Source organism: Papio anubis, unplaced genomic scaffold (genome assembly GCF_008728515.1).
Source record: "Papio anubis isolate 15944 unplaced genomic scaffold, Panubis1.0 scaffold36, whole genome shotgun sequence".
Classification (NCBI taxonomy): Eukaryota; Metazoa; Chordata; class Mammalia; order Primates; family Cercopithecidae; genus Papio; species Papio anubis.
The window spans coordinates 202,418-226,804 of NW_022163746.1; the positions used below are offsets into that span (position 1 = coordinate 202,418).

Genomic DNA, 24,387 nt, shown 5'->3' on the forward strand with positions numbered 1-24,387 from the left:
TTTCAACTTTGACAAGCTATCCCAAGCAAATTACATTTGACCGGGTTTCAGATGTAGTTGTTTTTTAAGGCTTGGGAAAAACCAGTGTGTTTTGTTTTGTTTTGTTTGAGGCAGTGAGGAAAGGCGATCAGGATTCCTTAGACCCCCTCCAACTGGAATCAGATCCAAAACTTCATAAAGACCAGGCTTTTAATTTCCCCCAAGGCACAAAACCAGGAGATGATTTTCTCCATTTTACTTTTATTTCGACAAGAAAGGAATTGAAGGTTTTTCTTGAGGCTCAAATAACACTTTTCTAAAGCTGCCAATTTAAAAGCCCACATTTTATGTCTTTGAGCAACATTCCTTTCTAATCAACACTGGTAGTTCGTTGGATCACCCTGTGGGCTGGTCATATTTACTGAGAAGTTTAGTATTGCAGGGAGAAGCTTAGCATTTTTAAATCCCTTATTTTTTTTTTTTTTTGAGATGGAGTTTTGCTCTGTCGCCCAGGCTGGAGTACAATGGTGTGATCTTGGCTCACTGCAAGCTCCGCCACCCGGGTTCAAGCAATTCTCCTGCCTCAGCCTCCTGAGTAGCTGAGATTACAGGCATCCACCACCATGCCCGGCTAATTTTTGTATTTGTAGTAGAGACGGGGTTTCACCATGTTGTCCAGGCTGGTCTCGAACTCCTGGCCCCAAGTGATCTGCCCATCTTGGCCTCCCAAAGTGCTGGGATCACAGGCTTGAGCCACTGCGCCCAGTCTAAATCTCTTATCTTTTTGGATACAGAATGAATTTCCTCTGTGGCTCACACCTGTAATCCCAACACTTTGGGAGGCCGAGATGTGTGGATCACTTGAGGCCAGGAGTTCGAGACCAGCCTGGACAACATGGCGAAACCCCATCTCTACTACAAATACAAAAATAAGCCGGGCATGGTGACGGGTGCCTGTAATCTCAGCTACTCGGGAGACTGAGGCAGGAGAATTGCTTGAACCCAGGTCGTGGAGGTTGCAGTGAGCCAAGATCGTACCATTGCACTCCAGCCTGAGCAAAAAGAGCGAAACTCCATCTAAAAAAAAAAAAAAGGATTTCCTTTCAAGGATGTTCCCCCAGTAAAACAAAATGTTCTAGAAAATTGCCAGTGGACTGTTGATTCTGTTGTCCTCTTTCATTTAAGTGTCCTAGCTATTTCACGTGCCTCTGCAAAGTAATAGTAAGAGTTATTATTTATCAAGTGCTACCGCATATCGGATGCTGTGATGGGCCCAATCCTGTTTCCCCTCACAACTGCAGTGAGATAATCTTTTGTTCTTCCCCATTTCACAGATAAGCAAAACCAGGCTCAGGGAGCTCAGTTAAACTGCCCAAGACCACACAACTACGGTCGCTAGTATGTGAGCCACTTTAAATAACTTTGGAATAAGCGAATATTCCAAGTAAGTAAATAAGTTAACAAGTAAATATGTGGAGTAGCCAGGATTCAAACCCAGGTTAGCCGGGAATCACAACCCTGGCTACCTCTCTGCACCAGTCTGCCTCCTTTTCCAGCAGCATGCATTCATATGGCTTTCATCTTTTTGAGATTTTCCACATGTACCTGTTCATTTGTTCATCCCATCAGCCCCTGGAGTGGGACATAGCTTCTGTCCTGTGTCACGGGAAGGAACAAAGGCCCCTGAAGGTTAAGAGTGTCAGGTTCCCAAGGAGAAGGCAGAGCTGGAAGCAAGGTCCTTAGTCCTTTCTGCTGCCCACGGGGGTGAAAGGTTGAGAACAGGGCTGGCAGGGAATCCTGAGGTCCTGTCCTTCCTCTTAGATTCAGCCCTCCTGGCCCATGAACATCAGTGGGTGAAGCCTATTTCAGCTTGTCCTTGATAACACTACATCCCTCCTGTGTGCTGTCCAAATAGAATTGTGCAGACACACATACACCTGTGAGGCTGAGCCTCAAGGGGGTCTCCAGGTACCTAGATGACAATTGCGTGACTTGGCACAGCCCTGAATGTGGAGGCAAAGCCCTGGGTTGACTGAGAACACCAAAGGCCTTTGCAACTGTTGCCTCACTTATTTTCATCCTCATGTTTTCTGGTGCTGGCCTTCCTTGGAGCTTCTTAACTAGAATTTTATTTCTGATGACCACTGAGCCAGCTGCACCATGGACCATATACGGGCTCACTTGCTACATGCCTCGTGTCACCTCCAAGAAAGGGGCCGGACAGCAGGGCGCTAGGGTGTGTTTTTAGAGCGTAGCCTTTGGTGGGGGGTGGTGCTAAGGGACCACAAAAGTGTTGTTGAGGATGTAGCCCACCATGGATCATGTCATCCTATAGGGTTCAGGTTCAAGACAGCTCAAGAGCGGGTCCTTCCTCCCTCCCACTCTCAACGGGATTAAGATACAGGTGTTCATCCCGGTGCCTTGCATTTTGCAGATAGAAAGCTCAGGCTAGACTCTGCACAGGAGCAGGAGGAATGCACAGAGAAGTTTGAGAGCCTAGGTCTCTTCTAGCAGCGTGGTTTCAAGCCATGTTCTTCAAAACCCATGGAGGAGGTTCTGCATGTTTGCCCCTAGTGTTACTTTTTAAGCTTAATGTAACTATTGTTGAAACTGCTAGGAAAACCCACCCTTGCTCTCAACCTTTCACTCATGTGGGTGGCAGAAAGGAGCTTTTGAGTGTGGTCTAGACCAAATGGGAACCCGGTGGGGGCCACCGGTGCTTTGCTTCAGGCTGCTGGGTAGTTTTGTGCTGATCTTCAGGCTGCTGCTGCTCCTGCCTTGGCTGCAGTGGTCAAGAATGGAGAGGAAACTGCTCTCCTTTGCTTTCTTTATGCATGTAACAGGATCTTCTCAACACTGTATCGCCAAAGCAAAACACAGAAATAATTTGGTGGCTGAGGCTGTAACTAGCCTTCATAACCTTATCTGTAACACTTTGGTTCACTCAGTCTCATTTTTGGCTTTTTATTGGGTCAAAGATACATATTTTAACTCATAAAGGAAGAGCATACTAATAACCCATTACTGCTATCCATTTGACATACTGAGATCCACAAGAGATTTAATTTGGATTGGGAGAGGAAGGGTTCTGCTGCTACGTAGAAAAATCAAAGAAGTTAGAAAAACACTGATCTACCAAGTAGAGCAATGTGCTTAGGATTAAAGAGCTGGATTCTCACCTAGTTTTGCCAGGGACCAGCTGTGTGATCTTAGGCAAATCACATCACTTCTCTGGGCCTCCATCTCTTTGTCTATAAAATGGGAAGGTTGACCTGGTAAGATCTTTTTTCCCTTGAAATTCTATAAATGTTTCTAACTCCATTTCCTTCTTACCTGACTTTTCCAGCAGCACTTCAGCCTTTAAAGATCTGTGGTCATCACTGACCTCAGAGCCCTTGTCTCTAGATTATCTTACTCTGGTTTTAACTCGATGGATCTGGAGCACTTCAAGAGCCAGATTGTTTGAAACTTTAATGGGGTATACCCCTGCTTCAGCTTAACATTATTTTCAAACCAACAAACATGTCCAGCAAACACGTATATTTAAATGACATTACATCTGTGTGGGCTGGAGTGTTTTTCCCGCCTCAGCGGCAGCCTTACTACTACACCGTTCCCCAGATCTGTTTGCAGAGCTGCTGTGTTGTGCAATCCAGAGGTGCTGCTGCTGTTGTATTCTGCGTGGAGGTAGTCAACAAGACAGCCCTGCCTAATTATGAAGCGTCTGTGGCACCGGTGTACAAAGGTGTATAGAAGTGTATAAAAAGCACCCAAAAGAGCAGAAACTTGGCTGGGCACGGTGGCTCATGCCTGTAATCCCAGCACTTTGGGAGGCCAAGGCAGGCGGATCACTTGAGTTCAGGAGTTCGAGACCAGCCTGGCCAACATGGTGAAACCCTGTCTCTGCTTTAAAAAAATACAAAAATTTATCCGGGCGTTGTGGTGGCCGCCTGTAATCCCAGCTACTCAGGAGGCTGAGGCAGGAGAATTGCTTGAACCGGGAGGGCGGAGATTGCGGTGAGCCGAGACCACACCACTGCACTCCAGCCCAGGTGACAGAAAAAGACTCTATCATAAAAAAAGAGAAGAAAGTGTATAGAAGACACCTAAAGGAGCAGAAGCTCAACTTTGTCGATTACGAGAATATTCTACTAAATGGATTTAGAAGTTCTTTGGGCCTTTAAGGGGTTTAGAGGAAGAGTTCTTTCCCTAAAAACAGTGTTTCAATAATAGCAGAAATAACAATTGCAGCACCCCTCATTCTCCAAAGTCATCCTTCCTTTAACTGTGGCTAATGAGACGCTATTGGAAGATAGCATCCAGGGGGCCAAAAGTCTCCCAGGTTTTACTCACAATACCTGAGATCTTTTCGTAACTATTCCTGATAGATGCTAGAAAAATAAGAGCCGCAGTTTCTAGCTATTGTAGATTCTTGAAAATGACAGTGACCCATGCTTAAAGTTTTGTTTTGGTTTGGTTTGAGTTGCCTGCCTGGGCTGGAAGGCAGATGATTGATGGCAGCTGTATTGATCAGACCAAAATGAAATTTGATGTGAAACAGGGCCGGAGGAATGCAAACTTCGGGGAGGTGGAAGTGGAATTTATTACACCTTAAAGGAGACAGCTGGCAGCTAATCCACAGCGGAGCCCGTTTGGCCTCTCTTAGGCAAAGTACCTTTTATAATCACACAACCCAGGAGTTATTAAAAGAATGTGTGTCTGCTGAGCTTTTAGCTCTAAAAATGTACCTTTTAAAGGAAACCTCAAACCTAGCCTGATAGGAAGTCTGGGCTCAGTATGGTCGCTGTCCCCATGGGATACAGCTGGGGTAGGGGGTGCTCTGGTTGGTAAACATACCAATTTTGCAAGAATCTGAACACTTCAAAATATGCTTAATACGGAAACCACATTTTGAACCTCTGATTACCCTCTAGAGCTATTGTGAAGAATAAAAGAAATTAAACACATTACCTGCTTAGAAGAGGCCTTGACACACAATAGGGGCTCAGTAAATGCTTGTTGAATGAATAACAGAATTATCCCACAAAGTTCATCTAATTAACATTCTTACCAGGTGGCTGGAGGAGCAGATAAGCCATAAACCAGGAAAGATACGTATCAAGGAGGGTATTACACTAGGACCGCAAGATACGGGCTTGTTAGGTAGAGACTGGGCATTTTACAGTCTCTAAAAAGGGAAGCAAAATCAACCAAATTCCATACTTCACCAAACACAGACTCGTAATAGGAGTGGAATTTTCCTAGCCAGGCTCCCATAGGACGTAGGAGAAATTTTCCACATAGGGAAGGCCTCGATGGCAGGGTCCATCACGCTTCTCCTTCCCCATCCTGGGCTTGCCTCTGCAGATCGGATTCCAGATTCGCACTCGTGTGCAGGACCTGGGCCACGGCTGTATCTTCCTGGTGCAGAAGGCAGGGGCCCTCCAGGTCTGCCCCACAGACAGCTACACCAAGAGGGAGCTGATCGAGTGCGCCCGCGCCGTCACGGAGAAGGTAAGGAGCGGCCCTCGGTTTAGAGCCACAGGAACCTGTGCTGGCTCTCAGTGATCCGCGTAATCAAGGACAAAAGCAGGAAACTAAGCGAAAATGAACCCAGCTGACTCAGCTGTCTCACCCCGATCTTCCCCACTGCTCAGATTCTCCCAGGAATGGGGCGCGTCAGGAAGCTGGGGTGATCATAGGCCCAGAGAATTTGAGGACTTAGAGGGTCTCTCCCATGAAGGTCAGGCCCTGGCACTCCCCATTTTTGTAGGGCTTTCCCGTGGGCAGATTGTATCAAAGTCCCCATCAGCAGCCAGGAGCCCTGGTTGGGGGAGGCCTGGAGCCAGAGCCCTTTCCTGCAACCCCTGTTGACACCATCTTTCTTCTCAAGGAGGCTCCTGAGTGCTGAGGGCTGAGTCAGGAGGAGCGAAAATCCCTTTGGTGTAACCTCTCATTTACAGAGGAGACAGTGAAGTAGGGGTGGGTTAGGCCACATGGGGCAGTGGCGTGTACCTTTGTGGAGAAGCAGAAACTTGCCCTCAGTTTTCTAACTGGAAAGACACTTGTTTGTAGAGAGATTCCCATGGGGTAGTGAACAAGGCTCTAAGATCTTAGCTAAGGTACTTCACCTTTCCACAGCTCGATTTCCTCATCTGTAAAATGAGGATTAAAATATATAATGTCTGACTCAGAGAACTGCAAAGATGTACTGTGCTGATATGTGTAAAAGTGCCTGGTGCAGTACCAGACACATACTCACACATTTAATAAATCTAGCGACTGTTTTCTCGAAACTTTCCTCCAAACTTCTTGTTCCCCAGGCAGTTTTCCCCAGTTAACCATGCCGTACTTTGAGTGTTTCTTCATTCCCAAGTAGCTCTTTTATTCTCCCCCAGTATGCGAGTCTTTTGCTTTGCTTTTTGTCTCAGAATCATTTTTCAGGTCAGCTGTTTTGCAGGCTGCTTGAGGTACAGGATAAAGCATCCAGGCTTGATAGCTTTTCCCCTTCCCTTCACTCTGGTTCGTAGGACATAGAGCTCTGTCCTGTTTAGAAACTTGGCAACCGACTTGAGGGGCGGGCAGGGAGGACCCTCAGCTGGAAGGTGCTGCCACAGAGACTGCTCTGTCCGTGGCCCTCCCTGAGGCCAAGCCACAGTCTGGCCTTCTCCCGTAGCCCACAGGGCTGTCCAGCCTCCTGGGACTCCACAGACGAGGAAATAAATCTCTCAGCTGGAGGAAGGCATTTGCCTGCCTTTCAAAGCCCTTTCTTGTTATTGAAGTTACTCTTGCCAAATTCCCCCATAAAAGGCCTTGTAGCGGGAGCATCAGGAAGGGAGGAGAGGGGTCCAAGCTGCATAGTGTTTGCAGGCATGGCCAAGCAGCTTGATCTTCCTGAGCTGGCCTGGGCCCTGCTCCCTCTCCCGGCTGCGGGTCCCTGATTTGGGATACCTGGAGGGAGCACCAAAGGGGAGGAGGTGGCCCATTCCTAGCAACTGGCCTTTTGACCATTTCTTGCTGTGAGTCCCTGTCCTCTATGCTTTGTGTCTTGTTATATGCCTTGATGGTGTGTATTGTGCACCCACACACAGCCACGACGTGTCTGCCTTTGTGTCCTCAGCCCCTAGTGACTAGCAGATACTCAGTAAACACCTGCCGGCTGGCACACCCTTCACAGAGGGTGGGTTGCTATTTCTGGGCTCTTTTTCTTTCACCCTGGCTAAGAACGTCTCCCACAAACACACACACCCCTTCAGGCTTCCCATGATACTTGTCTTGGCCTTTGTCATGCATCTTCTGAGGGGCTTTCCAGAACCTGGATACCTCATTTCCAGGCCAGCTCTATGCCAGTCTGACTTGTCTTTTCCTGGTAGGACCTAGTAGCATTTAAAAGAAAGGCAGATGAGGAAGAGAAACAATTCCTTGTGGGCTGGTCTCAGAATGTGGTAGGTACCCAGGAAATGGTCCCTGTGCCTCTCCTGCCAGACTGTGTCCACAGCCTCTGCTGAGATCTAAGCAGCACTGGGGACAGAGTGTCTCATACTCCATGCCTCTTGCTGGCACAGTGACACAGTGACTCCCCTGCCCTGGTCAGCATGTTTTAAGAAATATATGTACGAAACATTGTCAGATTCTTCTTTGGGTCGTAGTCAAGGGTAGCGGGTGTGTGCACACACAGATTAATACGAGGGCTCCTGGACTCAACGAGCCTCCAGCCACTAGCCTGACACATGCAATTTACATTGGGTGCAGTGGGCCATCCAGAGGGCAAGAACCGTGTGCTGTGGGATCCCAGGAGGCTGGACTGTCTCTGGAAGAGGAGAGCAGGGGGAGGTGTCCAGGGCCCAGCTGTTTTGCAGGCTGCTTGAGGCACAGGATGATACATCTGTGTTTGGTGGCTTTTCCTTCTTTCTTCACTTTGGTGTCTTGCAGGCCAAGTAGTTTGGTGGCTCAGGGAGAGGAGCAGGAGGCATCGCAGGCAGAGCGCGGACCCAGGGTGGAGAGGTGGGAGTGTTTGGGAAAGTCAGGAGCTGGTGGATGTGGTGAGAGCCGGGTGAAGCAGACACATGACCAGAAAGGGAGTTCAGCCAGGGGAGACTTGTAAGCAGGGTCTTAGCGTGGTCAGGTTTATGTCATAGGAAAGAATCTTGGAGCAGTGAGGGTGTATGTGGTGGGTGAGGGTGACAGCACAGGATTTCTGACATGGAAGACACCCGAGTGAACTTGCTGGGCCCTCAGGGCACTGAAATGATGGTTCAGGGGTGGATGATGGCTCGCAGGAGGGCTAGAGGTCGAGATCCCCTCTAGACTCCAGCCCTTCTGAACTCCATTCTGGAGAATTTCCATCCCAGTGAAGGAGCGATGAGTGGTGGCAGTGGCCTATTCCTACTGAAAACCTAATAAAAGGGGATGTAATTGCCACACCTTTCACAGGAGCCTAATCCTTTATCCCATTCTGTGGTTTCAGAAACATAGTAGTAATCGAATAAACAGCATCTGCCCTCTGCTGAGCACTTACTGTATGCCAAATGCCTTGCTAGACACTTTACACATATTTTTCTTCCTACTTAATCCTGTCAGCCCTAATAGGGCAGAAATAATGGCCCCATTTTACAGAGAAGGAAACTGAGGTTTGGAGAGGTAAAGCAGCTTTGCCTAAGGTCACATGGCCTTTAAATGGCAAAGCTGGTATTCAGACCAAGGCCGTTGACTCCAGACATGTGCCTATAACCCCTAAGCCACATCATCTCCTAGGAGATAATTCAGTATTTTCAGAATCTGCTTTTAGGTCCTGTTCTCTCCATTTCCCAGCTCCCCTCACATTCCCTTTCTGCCTACAGGTCTCCTTGGTGCTCTCAGCTCTGCAGGCCGGGAACAAAGGAACCCAGGCATGCATTACAGCTGCCACCGCTGTGTCTGGGATCATTGCCGACCTGGACACCACCATTATGTTTGCAACAGCGGGGACGCTAAATGCAGAGAACAGTGAGACCTTCGCAGACCACAGGTACGTGGGGGTCCTGGACGGAGAGAGGTTCAGGCTGGCCTGCCCCTGAAACTCATGATCGACTTGGAGACGCCACCTGGGAGCCAGAAACGTAGTTATCTGTTTTGATTTCAACAAGATGCACAAGTTGGAAAAGTGAACCATGTAATCAGAATAAGCCCCCTTTGCCAACTGTAAACACAGTGTCGTGGTTCGAGCTTTGCCTTTGACAGCCTTAAATCCAGCCTGCTACAGCGAAGGACTGCTTTTAGACCTGCCACATTCTGAGCCAGAGAGCTGTTCCTCGAACTGCTGGCCAACCCCAGCAGGATTGGGAATGGCGGGGGCAGGCCTGTTTCGCGTAAACCCTGTTTTGGGAAACCTTGTCTGCTGAGCTTGCCCTGAGCCTCTCTATCTGCTGCTCGGGACCACTGAAACCTCGCCACATGTCCAACACCTTTCTTCCCCTCTGCAATCCAAGGGCTGGGCTAGGAATGCAGTTCCCAGAGCTCTGCTGTCCCTTCGCAACCCCAGCCTCTGATCCTGAACGAGGTGCCCCAGCCCACATGTCCTCACAGTCACTGAGACTGTGAAGTATTTTAAGGGACAGTGGGAACCACAGAAAAGCAGCTGACCTTTCGTTGAACTATAGGGCTTGGGAAGGGAGCCGGGTTAGTGGGCCTGACTCTTTCACTGAAGTTTTCATGTCAGTCGGCTATATGAATGAGTACTGGTTGACTTTCTTCTTCTCCCCCCAGTTTTGCATTTGTGAAAGATGAGAGTCCCTTGGTAAGGGGAGGTGTAACATAGCACTTCTCTTCTTCAAAGCCCTTTAACAAAAGCCCCATGTGCGGGATTTCTTTTCTTCTCGAAGTAATCAAGCTTTGCCCTCTGTCTCTCCCCCTCTCCCCTGCCCCTCCTGGCTCTCTCAGGGAGAACATTCTCAAGACAGCCAAGGCCTTGGTGGAAGACACGAAACTACTCGTGTCAGGAGCTGCGTCCACTCCTGACAAGCTGGCCCAGGCGGCCCAGTCCTCAGCAGCCACCATCACCCAGCTCGCAGAAGTGGTCAAGCTGGGGGCAGCCAGCCTGGGCTCCGACGATCCCGAGACCCAGGTACCAGCAGGGCCTGGGGAGTGCGTCCTCCTGGTCTTCCCGTGAACGCTGCACACTACGCCTCAGAAGCGGCCTAAGGCAGAACAGGAACTTTTGAAGTAGACAGTAGACAGTGTGTGTGCGAGTATGTCTGGTTTGAGGAACCGGTAGGAGGCAGTCATCCAAGCGAGAGAGTGGCACAGACTGTGGTGGTGGCCATGGGGATGGAGACAAGCTGAGGGATTTGAGGAGAGTCTAGAAGGAAGGCTTGGCCTGGCCTGGGGGAGGCTGGAGCACAGCATGCCTGAGGGAGGGGGAGGAGTGAAAGGCGGCTCCTTGTGCAGCCAGAGCAGGGCACAGGAGCTCCCTGAAGGGAGAGCTGGTGTGGGCAGGGAGATGGAGGTGATAGAAGTGCTGGAGCCACACGCAGGTAGAACTAGGAAGTGCTTTTGAGCCTGCCCAGGCACGGGGCTGTGGGTTCAGGGACTGTTGCCATAGAGATAGCGACTGCAACCACATGAGAGGAAAAGCCAGGGGGTCAGGGCAGAGCCCAGAGGAATCCAGCATTTCGGACCACATTACCGTGCAAGTGGCGCAGGAGACCGAGAAGCAGCAGCAGCTGCAGGGAGGAAAGCTGCAGGCGTCGTGTTGCCAGGATGGAGTGTTTCAACCCATCAGAGATAGTGACAGTCAAGAAAGGGAAGTCTGGGAAGGTTATTGGCCCGTTCCAGTAACCACTGAGTGCCATCGAGGATGTTGGTGTCCCCAGCTGCTTGTGTGGAGTGGTGGCGCAGCAGCCAGACAGGGGTGGGGAAATGAACACAACACCTATAGATGGCCCAGGTGAGAACTTTGGTTCTCAAGGAAGAGAGAGAAGAACTGGTAGGCTAGGGAAGGACCCTGTGCTTCTGTGACCTCTGCTTCTGATATTTGGCAATTTCATTGAGATCACCTGCCTGTTCCTTGGTCCCCTTCCCAGACCATTGCTCCTCAAGGACAGTCACCACAGTTTGCTCATCTTTGAAACCTGCACACCCAGCACAGCTCCTGGCACACAGTGGCTACTGGCTACTGAACAAGTATGTGTTCACCTATTGTTGAACTAACAGCCAACAAAAGTCATTAATAAATGGATGATGCCTGTTCCCAGAGCGCAAAACTTAAAAAATGAAACCAAAAAACTCTGTTCTCTCTATTCCCAGAACCATCAAATGCCAAGCACTTCAGTTTTCACTCCTTAAACCATTCTCAGTAAACTAGTCTGTCTGGACAAACCTGGTTAGAAACCCCCTGCCATTCAGTGCCGCCAGGAGATGCAGTGATTGTGCGGCTTCACTTGAGGACACTGGCTCGTTCCCTCACGGCAAAACCCTTCCCTCCCTGACACCCATGATTAGAGCAGAGCTCCGAGAGGAAACATTCCTTATGCTGCCTTTTCATCCTTTCTGGTGGGTTTCTGATAACATCAGAGTTCAGATTGGCTGCCTTCTGGAATTCTATGCGTTCACAAAAGCCTCCGCTACAGGTGGCGGGCGCCCGTAGTCCCAGCTACTCAGGAGGCTGAGCAGGAGAATCGCTTGAACCCAGGAGGCAGAGGTTGCAGTGAGCCGAGATCACGCCACTGCACCCTTAATATGTTTTCACATCGGAGATCCCAGTTTATCTTCAAAACAATTTAATGAGGTAGATGGGGCTAGCACGCTAATTTCACTGTGGATGAGGAGCCGGAGCCACACACACAGGCATGGCATAGTGTGGAGGTTAAGACCGTGCCCTCATGCTCACCAGACTCTGAATCCCAAGTGTGCCACTCGTAGACTCTGGGAGTGTGGACAGAAGGATTGTGGTTCCCACTTGAAAAGGTGGTGGCAAGGAGTAAATGAGATAATGTGTGTGGAGTGCTTGGCTCAGCGCCTGAACACTGCCCTCAGTAAAGGGAAAATGTTTTTATTATTGTAGAAATAGGAGTTAATGGAGCTACTGGAGCTACTGGACTGGGAACACTTCAGTGCAATGCCCAGTATTGTGTAATTCCCATCTAGACCTGGTACTTTTCACTCTAAATCCAGCACTTCGAAAAGATGATCTGTGGTCTCTGTGAAATTAGAAAAGCAAACACAGATAATGCATCACATCCAGGTTTATGTGGGAACATACCTGCATCTTCATTCCACAAGTATTTACTGAGCACCTGCTGGGTGCTCGTCCCTGTTACAAGCGTGAAACAAAGCAGAAGTCCAGGCTAAGCCTCCTGGAGCTTTCATTCAAGTTGAGGGAGAAGACAGATGACTTATAAGTGAATAAATGATAAAATAATTCCACCTACTGATAAGTGCTGTAAATAAAACGGCAACCTGACAGTTTCAGCAATTGTGGGAATGGGCCCTTAGCTGAGGGATCGGGAAAAGCCTCTGAGGACATGACATTTGAGCTGAGGCCCAGTTAGAACAGCGAGCAAAGGCCCTCAACAGGAATGAGTTGAGATTTCCCATGGAGAAGAAGACAGGCCGACCTGTGTGCCTACAGCAGAGCACCCTCATAGCCAGAGAGTTGGGCAGGGCTGCTGTGGGGCCTTGAGGGCTGGGTCAGCTGGGGATTTTTACTCAGTGTTCAGGGTGCCCGTCAGGAGTGAGTGGTGTTGCCTCTTTGGTGCCCTTCGTGCTGTCAGAGGCAGCTCATCTGCCAAGTTGCTGTCTAGGAGGTTTTACATAAGCTGCATGTTTACACCTGACTTCTCCGTTCTGGCTCGGCTTCAGCCTCCCCTGGGCAGCTTTTCAAAGTCCTGAGTCCTGTATCAGAATCGCCAAGGGTGGCTTCCCAGGAGGTCTGCCATGCTGCAGACTTTAGACTGTCTTTCTCATTCCCTGTGCCCTGACCTGCCCTCAGGCTGCATGCCTTGGTGAAGCCCGCAGCTGACATCTTGGCGCCTGCTCACCTGGGCCCGGTGCTCTCTTTCAGGTGGTTTTGATCAACGCCATCAAAGATGTAGCCAAGGCCCTTTCTGATCTCATCAGTGCTACCAAGGGAGCTGCCAGCAAGCCAGCGGACGACCCTTCCATGTACCAGCTCAAGGGGGCCGCCAAGGTAGAGTGGGGCACTGGCTGGGGACGAGCACCTGAGTTTTCTCACTTAAAGGAAAGAGAGGTGTCTTTGCTCATAGCATGCGATCCAGAAGTAAAAGGAGTAGGGGCTGAACCTGAGACACTGCACTACTGAGTTCATTCTTTCTTCCTGTGCAGGTGATGGTGACTAATGTCACCTCCCTCCTCAAGACTGTAAAGGCGGTGGAGGATGAGGCCACCCGGGGCACCAGAGCGCTTGAGGCCACAATCGAATGCATAAAGCAGGAGCTTACGGTAAGGAGCCAGCAGTTACCTCCCTTGGGTACCAGAGTCCCACAGCTGACCCAAGTGAGGGCTCATTTGAGGTTTTTTACCAATGAGGTTTTACCTAAAACACCTGAACTGAGAATGCCCCTTCACCTGCCTGCTGGTAGTTTTATATAATTGAGACCCCATGTGTCACTGAGTTTGGCTGGGATTGATGTGTAATTGTAATCAAGGAGTTAATTGAAAGGTATCACTTAGGACTATTCAGGTTTAGTTCCACTAAAATTATAGCACAAAATCAAAGGATTGTCAACGATTCCTGGAAAAAGGGAAAGTCAGTATGACTGCGCTTACCTGGAGCATTAATCCTGTGAACAGTGCACAGCCTCTCTTGATGCACAGTGCTCTTGGTACCCACACACATGCAGAATTGGAAGTCTGCCGTTTGCTATTGGAAAAGCCTGGAAGCCTTTACCTGAGACACTTCCCTTTAAAATCCAGCTTCCTTCCGTTGGAGTCATCTGACGTAAGAGAAATTGACCTTGTTCGTTCTGACTTGTTCCAGCATTGCAGAGTTAAGGACATTCTGGAGTCACTGCAATGTGGATGATACCTGCTGTTCTTATGATCCCACAATGGTTGTGGATTGGCTCATTCTAATCCCCACACACAGAAATATGCCGAAAATGAGTAGCTTCAAACAGATTTCTTTTTGATAGGAGGTCTGATCACAGATTCAACTTTTTGGGGGAAGAGGGATACCTGCCTTTGCTGCCAGTTGTTCTGCACCTTTAAAGGGTCACCTGCAAAGGCAACCCTAGAGCACTGGAAACAATAGTAGAGCAATTCCGCAGGGTTTGGGTGACAAACTTGGGCTTTCTTGTCATATCGTTAATGAATCTAGCCTTGACTGATGTTGCACTCAGTTCATGCTTTAAAGGAGAAACTAAAAAATACAGGAGTAACTGAAAAACTGATGGTGCCATAAGTACCACTGTCTGGCACTCACCTGGCTGCACAGGCTGAGTGTTTGCTACCAAAATCCAGACACAGCTCCTTTTTTGTTTTTTGTTTATTTTTAATTTTTGCGGGTACATAGTAGGTGTTTATACTTAGGAGTTACATGAGATATTTTGATAACAGGCATGCAATGCATAATAATTACATCAGGATAATTGGGGTATCCATCACCTCAAGCATTTATCCTTTGTGCTACAATCCAATTGTACTCTTTTAGTTATTTTTAAATGTACAATTATTTATTACTGTAGTTACTCTCTGTGCTATCAAATATTAGATCTTATTCATTCTTTCTATTTTTTGTACCCATTATCCCTCCCCACTTTCCCACCCGCAACCTCCCACCTCCCTACTACCCTTCTCAGCCTCTGGCAACCATCCGTCTACCCTCTATCTCCATGTGTTCAATTATTTTAATTTTTGCTGTCACAAATAAGTGAGAACATGCAAAGTGTGTCTTTCTGTGCCTGGCTTATTTCACTTAACATAATGACCTCCAGTTCCATCCATGTTGTTGCAAATGACAGGATCTCATTTTTTTTTTTTTCCTATGACTGAATAGTACTCCATTGTGTGTGTGTACCACAGTAGCCAAGATTTGGAAGCAACCTAAGTGTCCATCAACAGATGAATGGATACACATATACAATGGTACACACACACACACACACACACACAATATTGAAGAGATATATGCACTCGCATGTTTATTGCAGTTTACTTCATATATATTTCATATATATAATCTTGGCTATTGTGAATAGTGCTGCAGTAAACATGGGAGTGCAGATATCTCTTTAATAAACTGATTTCCTTCCTTTTGGGTGTATACCTAGGAGCAGGATAGCTGGATCATAAAGTAGCTCTAATTTTAGTTTTTTGAGGAATCTCCAAACTCTTCTCCATAGTCGTTGTACTAATTTACATTCCCACCCACAGTGTACAAGGGTTCCCTTTTCTCCACATCCTTGCCAGCATTTGTTATTGCCTGCCTTTTGGATATAAGCCATTTTAACTGGGGTGAAATGATACCACATTGTAGTTTGATTTGCATTTCTCTGATGATGAATGATGTTGAGCACCCTTTCATATACCTGTTTGCCATTTGTATGTCTTCTTTTGAGAAAGGTCTGTTGAGACCTTTTGCCCATCTTTTGATCAGATTATTAGATTTTTTTCCTGTAGAATTGTTTGAGCTCCTTACACAGGCTAGTTATTAACCCCTTGTCAGATGGGTAGTTTGCAACTATTTTCTCCTGTTCTGTGGGTTGATTGTTTCTTTGCTGTGCAAAAGCTTTTTAACTTGATGTAATCCCATTTGTCTGTTTTCATCAGCTATACTATTCTGGAGTAGATGTTTTTTTCCTTCAGCACTTTAAATATGTCATGCCACACTCTCCTGGCCTGTAAGTCTTCCGCTGAGAAGTCTGCGGCTAAGCATATTGAAGTTCCATCGTGTGTTATTTGTTTCTTTTCTCTTGATGCTCTTGGGATCCTTTCTCATCCTTGACCTTTGGGGGTTTGATTATTTGACTCCTTGAGGTAGTCTTCTTTGGGTTAAATCTGGTTGGTCTTCTCTAACCTTCTTGTACTTGGATATTGATCGCTTTCTCTAGGTTTGGGAAGTTCTCTTTGCATAAACTTTCTACCCCATCTCTTTTTCTACCTCCTTTTTAAGGCCAATAACTCTTAAATTTGTCCTTTTGAAGCTATTTTCTAGATCCTGTGGGCATGCTTCATTATTTTGTATTCTTTTTTGTCTCCTCTGACTATGTTTTCAAATAGCCTGTCTTCAAACTCACTAATTATTTCTTCTATGTGATCAGTTCTGCCATTAAAAGACTCGTATGCATTCTTCAGTATGTTAATTGCATTTTCAGCTCCAGAATATCTGCTTGATTCTTTTTAATCATTTCAATTTCTTTGTTAAATGTATCTGATAGGATTCCGATTCCCTCTTTGTGTTATCCTGAATCTGAGTTTCCTCAACACAGCTCTTTTGATTCCTTTGTCTGAAAGGTCACACATCCCCAGGATTAGTCCCTGGTACCTTATTTAGTTGATTCAGTGAGGTTATGTTTTCCTGGATGCTTATAGGTGTTCATTTGTGTCTAGACATTGAAGAGTTAGGTATTTATTATAGTCTTCACAGTCTAGGCTTGTTTGTACCCGTCTTTCTTGGGAAGGCTTTCCAGGTACTCAAAAGGACTTGGATGTTATGATCTAAGCCAAATCTGCATCGGGGGGCACACCAAGCTCAGTAACACTGTAGTTTTTGCAGACTCACAGAGGCAACACCTTGATGGTCTTGGATAAGATCCAGAAGAATTATCTGGATTACCAGATAATTACTTTCTCCCAAACAAATGGAGTCTCTCACTCTGTGCTGAGCCTCCTGAAGCTAGGGATGAGGTGGCACAGGCACCCCTGTGAACACAGCTTCTGACATGCATAGGCAGGCCTAATGGTGGTGATCGAAGAGACTTGAAATTTGGAGCTATGCTGGGAAACTACAGACACATGGGTTATTCTAAGTGTGCCGGTGTGATTTAAAATTCACCCAGAGGCCAAGCGTGGTGGTGCATGCCTGTAATCCCAGCACTTTGGGAGGCTGAGGCAGTAGGATTGCTTGAGCCCAGGAGTTTGAGCCCAGCCTGGGCAACATAGGGAAACCATATCTCTACAAAAAATTAAGAAGTTGGGCGGGTGTAGTGGCATGAACCTGTAGTCCCAGCTACTCAGGAGGCTGAGGTGGAAGAATCACTTTAGCCCAGGAGGTCGAGGCTCCTATGAGCCAGGTTCACTGAATTTTATGCCGACTGAATAAAATTTACCCAGATCGTGGGTTTCCATGCAACACGTGTCATGAGGATCACATTAGTGTGAAGGACTCTGCGTGTGGCCTTCATTCCACTGTAACATTCAAGGGTGAAGTGGGGATTTGGGATCTTAGACTGCTTAATTGCAGCTGCCCATTTTCAGGGGGCAGTGATGTTTGACAGTGGTTGGCATTCTGTGGGATACCGACTGAGCCCGCTCTTCTGCATCAGGGAGGCCTTCCTTGCTGAAACATGGTTGCCTAGGGCTGAAGACAGGGCAGCCCCACCTAGGCTAGGGGCCCTCATGTAGGGACAGATGCACATTCAGCACACATCCAGGGTACCAATTGCTCATGTTAGAGAGCCAGAACAGATGAGCATGAAGCAGAAATGGGATATTGACTTACCATGATGAATTTATTTCAGCCTCTCTAAAGGGAGTGGGTGGGTAGATTGCTAAATAATTCACAGTGTCACCATGGCATACTTGACATGAACACCTCTGCACAATTATGCAGTTATATTTATAAGACAGGCTAAGAATAGAAGGAACTGATGCTTCATTTCCCCCAACCTCACATCCCCTTAGAGAGAGAGAGGTGAGTCCTGAGTGATGCGGCCAGGTCAGTCCTACCCTGAAACCAGCACTGGAACTGAGAGTTTATGGAAACTGCCAAAGCACCAGCAGGGATGGGGGAGGAGAACGATGAAACCATGCAACAACCTTTCACAGGATGGGTAGTGTGTAAATATTGGGTGTCAGTGTCTGCAGACCAACAGGTGAACACTCTAGATACGTCTCCCTCACCATATTGTTCCCGTGAATGCTTAGTATAGGACAAGAGGTTTGTCCAGGAGAATCTTGAAAACAGGAACCATATTACTGTACTCAGATTTCTAATTTCCTGCCATGCAACAGTTTCTTCCAGTTACTGGCTCAGATTTCAGACACAAGCTACAGCCTGGTTGGAGAAAAATAAATTATTTTTTTCTTTTCCTTTTTTATTTTTTTAACCTCTCTGTTTCTGACTTCCAGTTGTTCCAGTCAAAAGATGTACCTGAAAAGACATCATCACCTGAAGAATCCATAAGGATGACGAAAGGCATCACCATGGCAACAACCAAAGCCGTGGCAGCTGGAAACTCGTGTAGACAGGAGGACGTGATTGCTACTGCCAACCTGAGCCGGAAAGCCGTGTCAGATATGTTGACGGCTTGCAAGGTAAAGACCTTGGCATTGTTTTGGATGCATAGATGATTCTCTGTCATGACTGGGTTGCTTGGTGTAGTCTGAAAAAGGGGAGGGGCTCAGAACCTTAAACTTTGTAATAAAAATGCACACAGGGACAGTTGTGGTGGCTCATGCCTGAAATCCCAACACTTTGGGAGCTGAGACAGGAGGATCGCTTGAGACCAGGAATTTGAGACCAGCCTGGGCAACACAGTGAGACCTCATCTCTTAAAAAAAATTTTTTTAAATAACCAAGTGTGGTGGTGTGCACCTGTCGTCCTAGCTACTCAGAAGAGTAGCTATAGCAGGAGGATCACTTGAGCCCAGGAGTTCAAGGCTGCAGTGAGCTATGATTATACTGCTCCACTCCAGCCTAGGTGACAGAGCAAAACCCTGTCCCTTTAAAAAAAAAAAAAAAAATGCACGCTGAATATGGCATATGCACCAGCCTGTGGGAAATGACTCTCTAAGGCAGTTTTGTGTTTGAGAGGGGATGGAGTCAGCCCTGCTGGCCCTAATCCTCCCACTTCATTCTAGTTCTTCCTAAATAGGCAGGAGGCCTTTTTGCAGAGTGTGGTGGAGGCCTCTCCGAGGGTGGTGGATAGGGACTGCAGCACTTGGTTCCAGCTCCTCCAAGTGGAAACTGTTCGCTCTTCTGCTGGACCCTTTCTTACCTCCATAGGTCAGCCATTGTGCACTAGGAGAGGTGTTGCCATCCCCGGTGAGGAAGTGAGTTGGAGGAATACAGCGGAACTTGGGGAGCTACTTTTCGCAGTCTGTGCTAGACATCTTGGAAAAATTCCTCTGCTCCTTGGGTGGATAGTTGGGGCAACTGCCCTGAGCCTGTGCTTGGTGAGGGAGCTGTGGAGACCCAGGGTCTGGAACCTTTATTTTTGATCTATTAGGAAAGTGAACTGTAAGAGCCCCCACCCCAGGCCTTCACCCTTCTAGGGACAGCCTTGCCCCCAGGGACTCTGACTTCTGCTCTGCGATCGATTGATGATCCCCTGCCATGGTGAGTGAGGGCGGGCATTGACCCAGAATTGAAGACCTGCTCCTACAGCGTGGGGTCTGAGGGAACAGAGCCATTCTTTGTGGTAAAGTGAGTTCAGCTGGAGTTGCTGCTGCAGGCTCCAACTCTTACATCTTCTTGGTGGCTCCTCAGAAGGAGAGGGAGGTACAGAAGGGAGCAACGAGGGAATTTGTGTGCAAGGGCCCAACCCTGGGAGACAGTACCACATTTACGGGACCCCTGGGTGTGATGGAGGGTGCAGAGAAGAGGGTGGGCTGGAAGAAACAGGGCTGGAAAGACTCCACTTTCAGAAAGGACCCAGGGCTGCTAGATCAGGGAGTTAGGACTCTGTCTCTCTCTCTCGAGGCTGCAAGTATTGGCCACTTTGATATGCTTGATGGAGTCCACCTACCAGAAGTGATAACTGCCAAAGGGGTTACATCCTCTATCAGAGAGGAGTATTTACCTAGCAAGATAAGGCCTGCGTGCATTGTGGTGTACACACACGGCACCCCAAAATTTTAGAAGGGCTGTCATAGATATTCTCTCATTTCATCCCATGTGAGAAAGGTGAGAGTAATGATTCTATTTGTCACATGATGAAGTGGGCTCAGAGAGAGAAGTGGCATGACCAAGGTCACACAGCTATTTACTATCAGAACCAGAACTGAAATTGGCTCTCCTGCGTCCTCAGCCACTCTGCTTCTGCTACTCAGGGCCTCCCAGATGTAGTGCTCAAGGTCGCTATGGTTGATGCGTGGCAGACGCTTTTGTCCCCAAGCTACAGACATGAACAGGGGAAACTGAACAGAAAAAAGAAAACCATGATTAAATGGTCTTTTTAAAGGGAATGCAGCTCAGATTTTTAAGTCTCTCCTAACATGTGCTCCCCTGTTTTCTGGGGAGGAGCTCAGGTAGAACAGTGTGGGTGCTGTTTGGCCATCCTCAGCTCCTCTCTGTCATCTTGGCCCCAGGTCACATTATCTGGGCTTTGCAGGACAAGGTAGCAGCCAGAGCGCTGAAGCCTGAACGTCAGCCTCACCCACCAAAATCAGACTTGACAGGAGTCACTGCTGAGCCCTGATGCTCCTGTTAGGATAGGACTGACTTAGCCAACTTATTAACATTTCTGCTTCCCTTGGTCTCCTGTATCCCTCACCCCTTTGCAAAAGGAAATGAGGTCTCTGGCCGAAAGGGAGTACATGCAATAATGCATAGACAGGAAAACTGGGGTGCTGAGTGGTAGTCAAGACGGAAGCCTTACATGCCAAGCAGAAGGGCCTAGTCGCCCTCGTCCAGCTCTGCCTTTTCCCTGGCTACCCTACTCAGCCCACACATGGAGGAGCAGAAAATTACATACTGGCTCATCTTAGAATGGAAGGATTACTGCGGTTCCTTAGGCAGAGAGAAAGACTTACCTAAACCCTAAGTTAATTCTCATGCATATTTCTTTCTGGTCTTACTTTCATGTGCACACGTGTATATTAGATGTAATTTTATATCTACTATTATGATTAATGTTATAAAGCTATTTCTGTGTTGCTATATTGCTGACTTTTTAATGACTACAAAGTACCTTTAATGAATATTATCTTCCCACGGTTGACAGATATTTAGGCTGTCTACATTTTTAAAAAATCATGAACTTTACTGCAGTAAACATCTTTGGGCATATCTGTTTTTTTCTGTGCTTTGGATTATTTCCTTAGGCAAGATTCCCAGAAATAGAATTAGTGGGTCCAATAGTATAAGAGTTTAATTAGTGCCAGATTATTCTCCCAAAGGGTTCTACCCAGTTACAGAGCCCCCAGCAGTGCACGCAAGCACCTCAGCTCCACCTCACCCACTCCCTGCACAGGGGCTTTGCACATAACCTGCTGGAAGTGACTCTGAGTAGCATCTGGGCCTGTATCTTCCCACAGTGTTGTCTCATCAAACAGACGCGGGGCCTTGTGCCTCTCCGTTCGCGGCACAGGGGTATGAGGATGAGTAACAGGTGATGGTGGGTGGCTGGGAGCATGGCTCTTGGTTCCTGCCTCTGAGCCCATTAGTCCTCAGATGAGGAAAACCTAGCTCATACATAACATGCTGGCCATGAGAATTAGCCCCACTCTGTCCAGGGATTGGGGGGAAGTCAAGGCGGGAGCCCAGGGTATTCCCATCAGCACTCCTGTTCCTAGGAAGAGGGGCTTGAGTGGATAAAACATGGATCCTGGTCTTCACCCTCAGCCTTTACCTTTTGTCCTAATGTGTGATTTGTATTTGTCCTGATTAGTGATATCTTTGTAGTTTTAGGTATTTCTGCAAGCCCCTCAGTTTCTTTCCAGAGGGAAGCTGTAGAAGGAAGGGGTAGGGTTGCTAGTTTTAACAAATACAAAATAGGGTGTCCCATACTTGCTAAAAATTTTTTTTCATCGATTATCTGAAATTCCAATTTAACTGGGTGCATTTTATCTGCTGACTCTGAATGGGTATCCCTTCAGAAATGATGTAATCATGAATGACTCAAGTTAGCAGGTCATAAGTACAAGAAAAAAGCTCAAGATGCTCTGTAAAGCATGTGTGCTGGTTTGTGTATCTCGACTTTTGTATAACATGAGATGAGTTATGGTGCCTCTAGGGTACTGGGGAGCTCGCTATCTGGAGTTTCCCAGGAGCTAGAGGGCTCGGTCACAGAGGCCTCACGGACTGTAGCATGGTCAGGCCCAGGGGTGAGAGCCTGGGCTTCATTAGCCTGTGAGCAGACAGGGGCTTTCAGGACCCCTTAAGCTGCTAAAGAGAGGCAAGGCTGACCCTAGGTCAGTAAGTCTCCAGCTGTAAGCACTGATCATGAATCTTGCTGGATGTTTTTGTGCACGTGGAATTTTTTGCATTTCAAAAAAATGTGGGGTGGGAAAAGGAGGAACAAAGGTCCAGATTGAGCTGTTTCTATCATCTGGCTGCAGGGTACTAACAAAGTCTACGCACAGACTGCATCAGAAGGCCTGCTGTGGGCAGGTGGGAGGTGGCAGGAGGATGTGGAGGAGAGATACCTCTTCTGTCCAGAGAGTCAGGGCAGTTTCTCGAGGTCACCAGGGTTAAGGTCTCCTGCCTCTGAGTCTGGGACTGCCCAATACTGCTGGCTTTTCCCATGTTAAGATTTCAACCTTCCTTTGTCTCTCCAGCAAGCATCCTTCCACCCCGATGTCAGTGACGAGGTGAGAACCAGAGCCTTGCGTTTCGGGACGGAGTGCACCCTCGGCTACTTGGACCTCCTGGAGCACGTCTTGGTGGTAAGAAAGTGCATGAGTCAGGGCTGGGGAGTAGCTGTGTCCCCCCAGCTGCCCTGGCTGATTAGAACTATGCTTTCCTTGGGAGGACCTCTCTCAGAGCCCTGTCCAGTGCCACTGTGAGGCTGGGACTGGATTGAACTGGAATCTCCCCTGGTGCACTGATCCAGCACACTGAGCTAAAAAGTGCAGTCTGGATGAAGTTGCAGTTAGAATTCAGGAAAGCCCAGTTCTCTTGTGCACCTGAAAGGCAGGATTAGCATGTAAAAGAGGAGGGAGCAGAGTAAGTGGGTGGGAGGCCAGTGCCAACCTGAAAAAGTATCACGAGGTCTTGTTCGGAAGCCCCCAGTACATCCTGCAAGGACACAGAAGGCTTCTGACAGAGCCATGCCAGCCTCCGTGGCATGTTAGGGAGGCTGCCATTGCTACAGGGGACCCACCAGCCCTTCACAACTTCCTCCCATCCTCGAATGAATGGCTTAGATCCCATTGAGAATGACTCCCCCAGCCTAGTGTGCCCAATGTGGAGCTGGGTTAAGAAGGCATGAGCTGAAGACACCAGGCAGGGGCGTAGATGTTCATGGCGGGTGGGCTGCCCACGTGGGAGCCTCAGTTTGTGCAGTTCCTAAGGAGGCTTGACTCGCTACAGACTCTAAGGACCAAACCACGGAGCACCAAGAAGTATCTACAGTGTGCATCTGTCTCTGTTGAGTTCAGGAACCATGTTGAGAACCATGTAAGGTCTAGGGCAGGCCTCGATAGTCAGGGACACCCCCAGAAGAGAGTTGATGATGTCTCCCCTGCATCACTGCCCTTGCTCTTACCAAACCTAACAAAAGAGATCCAACAGGCCACCTTTAGATACATAATTCACATATCTAGAGGAGAAATGCCAAGCCCTTCATTTGCTGGGCATTCTCAAGTTTTCTCATTCTGTCCTTGTGCAGCTGTGAGGCGTATAGGCCAAAGGAATGATCTGAGACCCAGAAAGCTTGTCCCTTGGTTGAAGTCACCCAGCTATTCAGCAACAGAGCTGGATCCAAATCTCAATTCTTACTATTCCCAGCTCTGTGCATTTCACTGCCTCCTTCTTAGAAATAAATTATCTGCTGATGCTAAACGTTTTAGGTCATTTAAGGGATCATTATTTTTCTTCTTTATCCAGGTAACTGTGGTCAATTCTGAAGTGCATTTTCTGGGAAAGTAGCCAGTCTGGGGTTACTAACATTGAGCTCGCAAAGTCTGAACCCTTGTGAATAGAGATCAGTGTATCATATGTAGGCCAAGGAAAGACATCTTAGCCAGTCAGCATTCACAGGCAAGAGCCTCCAGCTAGACACGTTGGGATATAGTTAAAGTGTTCAGTCTGTAAGTGTGCCTAGCAGGAAATTCAGGTTAAAGAGAACACCAGCAAGGCTTTCCAAAGACCTCTTTTTCATTATGGAACAATATATTCTGAGTCATATAGAACCTTGTTATAACTAAAAATTGGACAATAGGGTGCAATCAGTAGATTTAGAAGCCTCAAGTTCAAATCCTGGTTCTGCCACGTAAGTGGCTACATGGCCACTGTCTTGTCTGGGGTGCAGTTTCCTCAGATGTTAAACAGGCAGTGTATTAAGGATGAATTGAGCATGTCTGGAAACC

At 47.7% G+C, this 24,387-nt stretch overlaps 1 protein-coding gene across 1 annotated transcript in view; it reads left to right on the forward strand.

Moving 5' to 3' along the window:
- LOC116268521 (talin-2-like) overlaps positions 1-24,387 on the forward strand; it is a 253,145-nt gene that overhangs the window by 195,450 nt on the left and 33,308 nt on the right. The window contains exons 44-50 of the mRNA XM_031662038.1: positions 5,347-5,493; positions 8,820-8,986; positions 9,898-10,081; positions 13,019-13,144; positions 13,300-13,416; positions 18,265-18,450; positions 22,636-22,743. Of these exons, the coding sequence (XP_031517898.1) occupies positions 5,347-5,493; positions 8,820-8,986; positions 9,898-10,081; positions 13,019-13,144; positions 13,300-13,416; positions 18,265-18,450; positions 22,636-22,743 (1,035 nt within the window). The remainder of the gene's footprint in view (positions 1-5,346; positions 5,494-8,819; positions 8,987-9,897; positions 10,082-13,018; positions 13,145-13,299; positions 13,417-18,264; positions 18,451-22,635; positions 22,744-24,387) is intronic.